At 33.8% G+C, this 13,135-nt stretch overlaps 1 protein-coding gene across 5 annotated transcripts in view; it reads left to right on the forward strand.

Annotated features, from left to right (window-relative positions):
• TLL1 (tolloid like 1) overlaps positions 1 to 13,135 on the forward strand; it is a 205,666-nt gene that overhangs the window by 90,719 nt on the left and 101,812 nt on the right. For all 5 annotated transcript variants that reach the window (XR_005215990.1, XM_037830965.1, XM_037830968.1 and 2 more), the window contains exons 3-6: positions 917 to 997; positions 1,940 to 2,092; positions 2,612 to 2,729; positions 11,785 to 11,963. Coding sequence is in view for 4 of the 5 variants with exons in the window: in XM_037830965.1 (XP_037686893.1) it covers positions 917 to 997; positions 1,940 to 2,092; positions 2,612 to 2,729; positions 11,785 to 11,963 (531 nt within the window). In the remaining variant the exon portion in view is untranslated. The remainder of the gene's footprint in view (positions 1 to 916; positions 998 to 1,939; positions 2,093 to 2,611; positions 2,730 to 11,784; positions 11,964 to 13,135) is intronic.

Consider the following 13,135-nt stretch of genomic DNA (forward strand, 5'->3'; position numbering starts at 1 on the left):
GATTCTTGAACCACACTCTTAGTGGTACAAATTCATCTGCAGTTGTTCTAATGTCGTGAGTGGGTTATACTGGCCGTTTGCTTGATGATACCCCTTTATAATTTGTCTATTAAAAATTTGTGGAGATAGGAAAAATGGGAAAAAAACTTGGGAACAAAATTTTATTAAAAGCTCCAGAATGAGAATCAGAAGACTTGGATTTTAGCCAAAAGATCTGCTTTCTGAGTTATGGCAGGAATCGACCTTTTCTAGTCTTTATTGGTAAAATTCTAAGAATACATGAATTTTTATCCCTACACTCTGTTTTTACTTTTGAGCTATGAAGTTGTTTACATTTCTTACCTTGTGATTTTTTTTGATTATGTGTTACACATTTTTATGAATTATAGGAACTAATTTTCAATATTTAATTGGATATATTGTAAAAATCTGATATGCTTTCAAAGATTTCAAAATTGATAGAAACTTTGGAGCAAAACTTGCACTATATTTGCTTTTCTAATTTTTTTGTTTGTTTTCATTTGCTGATTTGGGGTCTAAATTACTCAGACTGCAAATAGTTGGAATGCAGTCAACAGTGCAGAACATCTTGCTGTCATCCTATGTAACACTATATGAAGTTAAATCACACAGAAGAAAAATATTTCAAATTAGTAATCAAAGACTCAGTTGTCATGGTGTCCAAATAAAGTCATGTTAGATTGCTCTCTGGATCTCCCCCACTCTCCCAAGGTTTTTTGATTTTTTCCAGTTACCAAAATTTATTGCAGTGGAATTTTTTACCCTCTTCAAAGATTCATGGGTATTCGTAACTCTTATACTCCAAGACCACATAAAAAGCATAATAATTTCCTAAGAGAAATAACCTATAGTCTATTTACAAGAAGAAATTAATTGTTTTCTTTTATTCTTTTAGGTGGATTTGGAGACCATGGTATGTCAAAGAAAAGAGGAGCTCTCTACCAACTAATTGACAGGATAAGAAGAATTGGCTCTGGTATATCAATGTTTAAAGTTGCAGACACTTGACTTGATGTACAGTAAATATTATACTCATGGCAGTTCAGTTTATTAAAATCACTGTGCTTTATGATGTAGAGTATGCATGGTATATACTCTGAAAAAGAGTCCTTTATTCATTTTTTTTCTGTTAGCTCATATTTCATGTTTTAGAACTTAATTTCGGAAAATAGAATGTTTCTTTAGCTTATTTTAAGCTTCTCCTTATGAAAATATATCAAGAATTATTTTGTTGTTGACTTTTATTTCAAGTTACTTTCTTATCTCAATAAAGTATTTTCATCAAGCATGGAGCTATATCAATTTTAATCAAATAAGAAAGTAACATGTCCATCAGTTTTGAAATAAATTCTACTTAAAATAAATTGTCTCACTAATTTATTAGATTAAAAAATAGTTTAAAACATTTTGACCTGTCTTAGATATCAGGTATCATATCTGTTTTATGATATTTCATTGCATATCTGTACAATGTAGTATTCATAATTTCAGGCTGGACTACAGAATGTCAATCCTGATTTAAAGGATTAGAAATGTAGCAGGAGTCAAAAAGTTGTGACTATTATGTGACTTCACTAAATTATACCTACTTTATTCTCTTGTGTTGAATAAGAATACATAAAACAATTTTTTTAGTGGCTTTCAAGCCTGCTTGGCTTCTATTTGTTGTAGGCTATTGTATAGAAGTTCATTGAGATTTACTGATAGAGCATCAAGAAATAGTATTTTGATATGAACTACTTCAATATTTTAATGCTTTTTTCCAAGTTTGTTATATGAGTGAAATTTTTATTTAATGTATTTTGAGTTTAGGCATTATCTGTATAAATATGTAAATAAGACATTTCAAATTTTGACCTTTAAATGATTCCTTGACCAAGGACTTCTGTTTCACAGAATTTTTTAAATGTTACTGCAGGCTTGGAGCAGAATAACACAGTTAAGGGAAAAGTACCTCTAAAATTCTCAGGGCAAAATGAAAAAAATCGAGTTCCCAGAGCTGCTACATCAAGAACTGAAAGAATATGGCCTGGAGGAGTTATTCCTTATGTTATCGGAGGCAACTTCACTGGTAAAATATTCCCAGAGTGTCTTTTTTAATAAAGAAATAATAACTGTCATGCAGATTAAGTGTTTAGTTTTCTAGAATACTAATATATAAAACATAGTAGTATTAAATCAAACTTGAAAAAATACCCTATGAACCAAAGCCATTAGTTTAGAACAACTTTGAAATGGAATAATGTTTAGTCTTATGCTCTAAGAGTCGAAAGCATTGTTTTGGATTTTACACTGTGTTTCAGATGTGCCCATTAAATCTGGGAGCTGATCTGTCTTCACCGTGCAGGAATAATGTATGTACTGTTTATAGAGCCTTGTACACACTTATTTGTAGAGATAATAAGCTTTAACCTTCTGATTTTAAGATGAGGGTCCAGTTGTAACAATGACTCATTCATGTGCTACAGGCTGGCACTCTTTGGTTGACAGTAGTGGTGGCTTTCTGAACAGTCCAGGGATAGAAGAACCTGCTGGAAGCACTCCTCCCTGGGGCAGACGCTGCTTTGTTAACATCATGCAATTTTTCCAGGCAGCCAGCGAGCCATGTTTAAGCAGGCCATGAGGCACTGGGAAAAGCACACGTGTGTGACATTCATTGAAAGAAGCGATGAAGAGAGTTACATTGTATTCACATACAGGCCTTGTGGGTAAGTAGAACCAGGCAATGACAAGTTCAGAAGGAGGGGGGGACATTAAACATTTGAAAATCTGTAGATAGGATTCATTTCTTGATATTTGCTTAGCATTTTGCCCATGAGAAAGTCTTTATTTTACATAAGAAAAAATTAACTTTTAGATAATATATTCTTTTATCACAGACCTTTGTGCATGTACCTCAAGTCTGTTCCTCTACCACTCAGCTACTTTCTCTTGTATTCTAACTGTAACAATGGTATTGCCAATGCCCCACTTACCCCTGTTAGAAACTTCAGTTCAGGGGTTCAGTGATTCTGTTGTGTCCCTCCAAAATCTATCCAGTAAGTTCCTACTGACGTTCACTGTATCATTTGGATTCTACCTCTATCCCATGTCAATTCCCTGGTCCATTCATGTCTTTATTATCTCACCAACTGCCTCCTCTCTTGCTCACCAATTCACTACCACTACAATATTTTCTTATAACACAGGATGGAGTAAGATACCAGTTTTAAACATTCTTCTGTGTTTCCTCCTGCAGTTGTGTTTTCCAGATTCGCTTCTTAAAGGATGTTAATAAATTATCCAAAAAAAAATAAAAAAAGAGGTACTGTAAGTTGAGAAATCATAGTGTTAAATTCCATAGGTATTTCCACAGCAATATGCTAATGAACATTGATAATGCCCAACCATTTGAAAAGAATAAAAAATACAGAGTTTTTAAAATTTATTTAAAAATGGAATACCCTCCCTACTGCCCCACCCTCCCAAAGTGAAGAACACATTAGTTTGAGAAATGCTGGCCTGAGATTAAAATCCAAATTCCTTGATATAGCATTTAAGGAATGCCACGAACTGACCACAACTTCCATTTGCAGCTGCTTCTCTCACCACATCTCTCCACAAATCCCATAATCCAGCCATGATAGAATAATAACAGTTCTCCAAGCAATGCTGCACATTTTATTGTGAAAGTTTTCAAACATACACAAATCCCACTGTAACTATCTGTCAGATTTAAGAAATATCAACTTTTTTGGTGTACTTGTTTTTTCCCCTTTTTTGCCTCCTTCCCTTCCATTTTTTAAAAAACTTTTCTTTGCTGTAGTAGTTGCTATATTGCTTTAAAGCAAATATCTGGCATCAAATAATTTCACTACCAAATATTCTAGTATCTTTCTCTGAAAGATGTTTTACATAGAACATGTTTTCATAACAGCAGAATCATTACCCTATTAAAATTTTAAAGTGTTCCTTAATATCATCTAATGTCAAGTCCATAACATGTTTCCCAATTATCCTGAAAATGTCTCTTGACAGTTGATTTGCTCGGATCAGGATCCAAATAAGCTCCATTGTGGCATTGGATTTTTGTGTCTCTAAAATCTCTTTTATCCTGCAACAGTCCTTTCCTCACACTCACCTCCAAATACCTTTATTTTTTTATGTACTCTTGATCTGTTGAAGAAACCATTTTCCTAAAGACTTTCCTATATTCAGGATTTATCTATTTTCTTCTTCATTGTGCATTTTATTTCTTCCTCTCACCCCCATGTTTTGAGTACATGGGGATTCATATCTAAACATTTTATTAATTCTGCTTCAGCTCTTTTGCTAAGAATACGACGTAGGCTGGTACTGCCTGCTCTCTGCTGCACTGTGTCAGGAGGTACATGTATGGGGTATCCCACTTTTAGTGATGCTTCAAGTCAGCAGTGCATTCAGGTGGAGATGGCCAGGTCCTTTCACCATAAAAGTCTCTACAGGTCTTTTCACCATAAAAGTCTCTGGCAACCTTCCTCCTGATGGTTTTAGTTTTCATTGATGATCATTGCAAATGATGATTTTCCAGTTCTATTTTTTCATTTCTTTTACCTTTATTCACTGAAATTCTTCTGTAAAAATAATTTTCCTTAATCAGCTAGAGCTATTTGAGTATGCTGATATATACCTTATATAGGGCAGTCCAAATAAATGCTTAATTATTTTTCGAAGGAAATAGTACTTACCATCCTGCCTAATTTGGGGCGAAATCACATAGATCTATGTTTATTTCACTAGGTATTGTAAGTGGGAGATTATGCCATCAGCTTTGTTCTACCATATTTACCAGGAACATTTAAGTTAATTTAAAAAAGTAATGGATTTTAATTTTAATCCTATCTGAAAGACATTAAGCAAAATTATTATTACCTTTCTAGAGATTTTTTAATAGTTCCATATTTTTTTAGTTATGACCTATTCAAACAATGTTTTCTTCTAAATTACTCCTATTGGCTTTATTGGTGTAGGTTACATAATAAATATCCCTACCTCCTATTCTTTATATCTATTTAATATTTCCCAGGTATACAGATCCAGTCTTTCCTTCCTTCATTCTGGTTATCTAATAGGATTGGTTTTAGGTCAGCTTATGTATTTTTAAATATATAATGTATTCAGATCAATACATCTTTCCTCCTTCCCACCTCTTCAGTTTTGTAAAACAAAAACATCCAAAGCACTGCTCACTTATTATTTTACTGTTTGACTTTTATTTGTCACAAATCCATATTTATATTCATTTTCTTATATTTACTTTGGAAGTTTCCCAGTTCACTTGTTTTATTCTGCCCAACTATATTTCCTCATTCATATCATGCATTCATGTTGTTGCCTGTGATATTTTAACCGCTTGGAATACCTTTATCTTTTTCTCTATCAGTTGAAATAATTCACATCTTTCATCCTCAGCTATCTGAGCTTCCCACACAGTATTTTGCTTTACCCACTGCTATAGCAATTATATTACCACAGCTTGCTGAAAGGTTCGTCTTCATCAGTCATGAGAGCCTAGCACTCTGTGTCCCTCACGATGCCTAGCACTCTGCTTTAAATGGAGGTGATCAAGAAAGTATGGTCAGAAGCTAATGAAAGGGGAATGATAAGCTAATATGTTCAGATATGTTAATGAGGATAAATTCAGAGGTATGGGACTAGATAAGGGTGATGACTGGTCATTAATGGGATTATAAGTATCAGAGCTGCATTGAAGGCGAATATGATTGGAAGGGGTTGTTTAAAGGCATGTATCCCACAGATTAGCACTACAAATATAAATAAGTGCTTGCATGGAAAAAAAAATTATGGATACTTTAACACATCTTTTAAGCACATTGTGTATATCCAAAATAAAAGAATGTAAGCATTTTTAAAGAATATTAGAGAACATATTAATTCCACTATTTTAGAGGTGTGTAACTTGTACAAGGATACTTAATCCTGTGTGGCAGTCCTGAATGTATATATGTGACTGTATTATGAGTCTTTATTATATAACTTTTAATATCATAGTAGTAATGTTGTATTTTGGTAATTTGTCTTGCTTCTCATCTTACTTTTAGAAGTTTGTCCTGCATTAATTTTTCAGTAATAGGAAGATGATACTTTTTGTAGGAATTCATCATTGACCTGCTAACCATTTTGTGACTTTAAAATTTAACATGCAATTGCTATTTTGTCCACAATTTCATGAAACTGTTATTTCATTTTTATGGAAGTCTTTGTTTTGCTATGATTATGTTGCTCTTCCATCTCAGAAAAAAAACCCGTTTAAATTATTAATGAGCTTGACAGTTGGTGATATGCAAAACACTGAGAGCTAACTAGAATAAGATACTGCCAAGTCATGCACTTAAGACTCCTTTTAGACTTCTATATGGGGCCCTTTTAACTCATAAGAGCTGAAACACAAAGTGTATAGCATTTTACATTATCGAATGGAAATCACCACTGAATTTAGAGAGTCTGCAAGATGTGGTGACATTAATGTTGATAATGTTTGTCAGTTTTATTTTTAGCTTTAATTTGCTAGATAAACACATCTTACTATTGAATATCACTTTTATCACACTTAGTGTGCCCACTAAGATAACTCTTAAAATTTTAAAAAAGATTTGTTAAAATAATCTTCTGATTATTTATAGAAGTAACTGTTGAAAATGGAATATTCAACGAATATCCCTTATAATTGGTGACATTTTACAATTTTACAGGATGGCTGATTTCTGTTAGCAAAATGTGAGACCATTCTATAACCGGGGTCATTTGTTATCATTCTTCATAAATCAGAGACTTGTGGAACTGAATTAATTACCTTATTCTGTTATGTAACATTATATAATAGGTTATCCTCTATTTAACACTAGTTCTCTCATTCTTCAAGGTCATTTCTTAACAATTATTTTTTTCCTCCAGTCTTCCAAGTTTTAATGATTGACAAACAAACAAACTTAGAGTTAGCTTATTTAAAGTTTGTCCAGATTTTTTTAAATTGTGTTTAACTTTGGTTTATTTGGTTATTTAGTAGAGTACAATAATGGTGCCTTATTCACCCTACACTTACTGAATACTTATTTGTGTCACTTACTATACTGAATTTTGGGAATATAAAATTGCATATAAGGTGTTTTCTCTCTGCAAGGAAGTCACAGTCAGCTAGAGGGGGTATGCCAGCCAGGATTTTTGTTTAGAAACAACAGAGACCAGCTCAGGTAAGCTGAGCATATTAGATAATTCATTCACTCACACTAGTGGAAAAACTGGAGAGCCAGGCTGAGGGAACAATATGTTCAACCCGTCACCACCAGCACTATCATCACTGCTTTGGATGCTTCCTGCCTGGAGTCTTAACCTCTATACTGTACTTGCCATAATGAAGCTTTTCTTTCAGCAAATATTGACCCCTACTCTCTGCCAAGCTATATTCTAGTAACTGGAGATAGAGAAGTGAAAAAACCAGATAAGTACCTCCCTTTCCCACAAAGAGCTTTCATTCTAAGGTGAAGAGGAAGAAAGTTAAAAAAAAAAAGGACATACAATTAAGTTAAATATATAATTTTAAATAGACCATAAATTCTGTAAGTGAAAAAAAAGCTAAGTATACAAAATTGAGGGTGCATTTGTGCAGAAAAAGGTGAGGAAAAGAGCCATATGGCTATCTGGAAAACCAAGTTCCTGATAGAGGGAATAGACAATGAAACGACCCTGAGATAGGAGCGTGTCTGTCATTTTCAAGGCAGAGCAAGGCGACACACATGGCCAGAGTGGAGAAAGGGAAAAGGAGAGTGGTGAGAGATGAGATCCGTGTGGTAAGGTGTTTGTGTGTGAATATCATTTAGTGTCTTATAGTTTGTAGCAAGGACTTTAGATTTTTCTCTGAGTAAATAGAGAGCTGATATCATTCAGCTTGGGTAAGTGATGCCATGGTAACAAATGACCCCTAAACCTCAGTGGCTTACAGCAACACATGTTTATTTCTAACTCATGCTAAATGTCTGTCACTGGTTAGCCATGACCCTGCTCCACAGAGTCGTCATTCGTGTATCCAGTTTACTGGAGAAGCCTCTCTTTGGAACATTATGATTCCTGCAGCAGATGGGGTAGAGAGAATATGGCCAGTTAAATGCTTCTCCTAAACATTCTCTCCAGAAATGACATAAACACTTTGCTCTTACATGACATGGTCCACTGGTATTCTCATGACCAAGTAAGGCACCAGTGGGTACCAGGGAAGAATAATCATCCCCTACAGAGGAATAATGAATATTTGTGAACTGCGACACAATTTACCACAGAGTCAACATTGAGTAGAGTGGCATAATTTGATTTCACATTTTCAAATTATCTCTCCGTTGAGAAAAGACTTTAGGGAGGCAAAAATAGAAACAAGAAGACAGGTTAGTAGATTTTTCTAATAATCCATGTGAAAGATGATGGCCTGGACCAGGAAGTCAGCAGTAGAGGTGGGGAGAAGTAGACTGATTTTGGATATATATTGAAAGTAAAGCCAACATGATTTGCTGTTGAGAGAGAAAGGGATGTTTCAAGAATGACTGCAAGTTATTTGACCAGAGCAACTGAAAGATTAGAATTGCCATTAACTGGGATAGGGAAGCAGCCTTTTTGGAGAAGACAAATGGGGACATATTAAATTAATATACCTATTATTCATTCAAGTGGAGAAGTAAAGACAGGGGCATGGATAGGTGAGTGTGACCTTCATGGGAAAAGTCTGGAATGGTTACAAGCATAAAAATGGTATTTAAAGTCATGGAATTGGATGAGATCACCAAACGAATGAGTATAGATAGATGACCTAAATAACTGGAAGCAATTGAAAAGGTAAGAACAATCCCAACTTCGAGGATGTCCTGATGAATGAGGTTGGGGAAGTTCCAAAGATTCTTTGGTCTACCAGCCTGAAGCAGGAATAAGAAGGGGCAGAGTTGGGATTACCTGATTGTTCTTTATAGCTCAAGGAGAGGCCAGGCTTTCTTAGATGGTGAATGTTTTTCTCTAGAGGGCAGATAGACCTTTATAGTAGCCAAGCTTTGAAAGTAGCACCCAAATTAGAAAGAAAAATTCAAAAGCTTATGTACAAAAAAAATGGTTTCAAATCTGAGTAACATTAGAAACTAAGGTAATATCTAGACATGTATAAATTTTTTTATAAATTGCAAATGTTTCCTGGTCATTCCATGCCTAATATTTATATATGCCATATATTCAATTATTTTTTTTCATCTGAGTAGGTAACATTCTTCTGTCCCTAAGACTCTTAGATTAGTCAGGGGTCAAACCCCCCACATTTTTCCTCTTTTTAAAAGATATTGTAAAATTATAGGTCTATGAACAAGATAGTGTGAAATGTATTCTTCCTTTCCATTTTGAAACTACATCTTATTTATAAGAAACTGCTGTAGGTAAAAGTATGCTAGGAAGGGTGTTTTTGATGAATACATTGACCACATTGTTTGACTGTCTCTTGGATTTTCATTTCCAAAGTACTTTCTTCTCTGAATATAACTAGCAAGAATGACTCAATGCTGGTAATGTAGTTGCTATATAATTACCAGACATTTCTGTTTCACTACTGTTGCTTTAAGGTAGCAAGTATTTCAGTTTACATCTATGTGATGTTTGCAAAATTTGTGTTTTTCTACATCTGATACTTTAGTGTTTGGTTATGTGACAAAACAACTATGTATGAATTAAAACTATTAAAACTATTAATAGTATTAATTAAAATATTTTAAAGAAACTACCTGCGGAGCAAACACACAGTTCACTCAGTTTTTCCCTTTCCCCTTTCTCTCTTCTTTCTAAGCTTAAATTACTTTTTAAATGGATTCATGAATAATGAGTACTCATTAATTCATCTAACTGATATAGTATGGGTTAAAATTCTTAGGCGTTTAAAGCCTACAGAAGCACTCAATTTGAAGAAAGGGGGTACGGGGCAAAGATTTGTGTATTGGACAATCAAAAAGACTGTCAAATGTACTTGCCCTGGAAATGAAAATAGTGAAGTTCCTTTTAAGCATTTGTATGATTAATTTTTGGCAGTTTTCTCTTTTAATTTAATAAATTAGGAAAGATGTTGGCAGTGTTTTGTGCACTATGATTCCCAGCTATTCGTGACCAATTATTTACTGCCATTAATTGTTGTTTAGAAGAGTGGTCCTGTAGAGAAGCTATTTTACTGTAAATTCTAATTATTGATGTTTTAGATATAATTTTATTTATATTTGTAGTTGTTGCTACTGCAATATTATACCATTTAAAATTTATATTTAAGTGGGTACACCAGTGTGCCTGCTCTCACCCGTGCTCATGCTCTCTCTCTCTCTCACCCCCCCCCACACACACAATGAATAAATGAGACTTCTGTATTTTTGGGTAGAAAACCATCATTGTATGTGTATAAATATCAACAAATTGAAGAAAATTTGCAGAGCGTTATCCCTGGATGTTTTGCATTCCAGTTATCAGTAGTTCAGGAGATTCTTTGAGACTATAAAGTAGAATAGATTCTTGGAGACTCAAATATTGGCCTGACCATTTGGCATAAATCTAATGATCCTTTGAACTAATTTACCAGCTTTGATTTTCCTTCACCAGTTAGCCAGTAACCTTAAGTAATTCACTTTTTGAAAATAATTTTCCTCAGTTGATTTTTTTAATTGTTCTCCTTAAAAATTCCTATGAGTAGAAAAGTTAATTTCTTTTTGATTAAGCATCTTTTATAAAGTTAATTTCTGTTTTACTCAAAGAGGAATGACACATTCTCTGTTTTATATTTAATACTGAAATAGTATTGGATTATGGCCAGATAACCCCACTGACAAAGTAGTTACCTAAAAATTTACATTGCTCATGTAGAGAAATAAATGTGAATTTTGGGGTTTAACTGTGTCTCTATAATAGTGTATTAATCAGCATCTTCATTATTATTTTGTTTTCTGATTTACCCTCTAAATATTTCTAAAATAATTTAAGGCACATCTCCTAATAAATGGATAACCATAAAGCACTTGAAATGATCATTTTGGAAATTTTTGCTTTACATAACTTATCAGGATACTAGATATTAGGCATATGTTTTAGTTTGCTAAAGCTGATGAAATGCAATATACCAGAAATGGGTTGGCTTTTACAATGGGATTTATTACCTTAAAAGTTTACAGTTTTGAAGCCGTGAAAAATATCCAAATTAAGGCATCAGTAGGACTACACCTTTTCCCCCAAAGACCAACTACAGGTGATCCTCAGCACCTTTGTCACATGGCCCGGCACATGGCAACATCTGCTGGTCTCTCCCTTCTCTCCCGGGTTTCATTGCTGCCAGCTTTTGCCTTCTCAATTAGTGGCTTTTTTTTCTCAACTTCTGTGTGTGTTCTTCTCCTTCAGTTTCTGGGTCTTTCTCTGTGTCTTTCATCCTCTTATCAAGGACTCCAGTAAGAGGATTAAGACCCACCCTGGGCATTGTCAACTGAAATAACCTAATCAAAAGGTCCTACCCACAATAGGTCTGCACCCACAGGAATGGATTAAAAGAACATGTTTTTTACTGGGGTACATAACAGCTTCAAAACATCACAGGCATATTTACTAGTGAAACAATATTCCACCTATGAATGTGCTGAACCTCATAGTTATCATAATTTTTTATGAAATTTTTACCATGTTGTAATTCATCCAGCGTCATCCTTTCCACCAATGTCTTCTCTTTCTACCTTACTCCAGATGCTGCTCCTATGTAGGTCGACGAGGAAATGGACCTCAGGCCATCTCTATTGGCAAGAACTGTGATAAATTTGGAATTGTAGTTCATGAATTGGGCCATGTCATAGGCTTTTGGCATGAACACACAAGACCAGATCGAGATAACCATGTAACCATCATACGAGAAAACATCCAGCCAGGTGAGAATCTTCAGAAAGTGCTGGGTTTAAGGCTGACTGATCTCTTTGAATTGTATTTATACTATTCGACATTGAACTACTTAAGATTTGTAAACTGATTTTTTTGATACAATAGAATCAACATTTTACTTGATGAAAAATCACCCATGGGAGATTTATACTTTTATTTTTTTTCCTAGAGACTGAGAGAGTTTTATGAGTCTCAGGCTTTCTTGTTTTCTTAACACAGCATTTTTTTTTTTTTTTGTTTAATTTCTAAATCCCTTTTCTGCTTTCCAAGCCTGGTCATGTACTATTGAAACACAAATCAATATTATTAAAACTTTCTTTTTTATTTAAGCATTTTCTGTACTTAATTCTAGAATTATGTTGTAGCAATTTAAAAATAGTGCAAGATCTGCCATGAAACATGCTACTAGAATCTATAGAATACTATGGACAATTTCTGGAAAAATTTCCAGGGAAATAAGTGATTTCTAGGGCAATCTAAATAGTTTCTTTGAGATTTTTCCCTTAAAATCCTAAAGAAAAAATTCTTAAGTATGTTTTCTGTAATTGAAATATAATTCAAAATTAACAAACAATTTATCTGACAGTTGATATGTGATAATAGCCTCATTTTATTTTATTTTATTTTGTTTTTTTTATTTTTTTAGGTGAAATATTTTTTTTATTAGAGAGGTTTTGGTTTTGCAGAACAATCAGGTGTAAAATACAGGCATCCCATACACCACCTCACCACTAATAATAGCCTCATTTTCGATCTTTTTAATTGTTTAATTTGACACTCATAAAGATCAGTTCATTTTTAATGTCAACAACAACAACAAAAAGAACACTGCCAAGTAGAATTTTCTTGTAAGGGAGTTTGAATTTTAAGCATGAACAAAGTAAAGCTTATTTCTTTATTCATGGCCAGTTTTAAGTTAAAAATACTGAATTCTTTAGAATGTCCTATAATGAGCAGGATGGCCTATTTATTTGCTCATCACATATTTGGTATTAATTATATGTTGAGGCACTATTAGGTGATAAAGATACAGTTATCAAAAATGGAATCCCCGCTCTCAAAGCTTAATGCAGCTATGTGCATATGTACAATTATAAGTGAGAGACAAAAGTGACAATAGTCCTAAATTGTGAATACTGTAGGGTGAAAGCAAGGTGTGATT

The sequence above is a fragment of the Choloepus didactylus genome, chromosome 3 (genome assembly GCF_015220235.1).
Source record: "Choloepus didactylus isolate mChoDid1 chromosome 3, mChoDid1.pri, whole genome shotgun sequence".
Taxonomy (NCBI): Eukaryota; Metazoa; Chordata; class Mammalia; order Pilosa; family Megalonychidae; genus Choloepus; species Choloepus didactylus.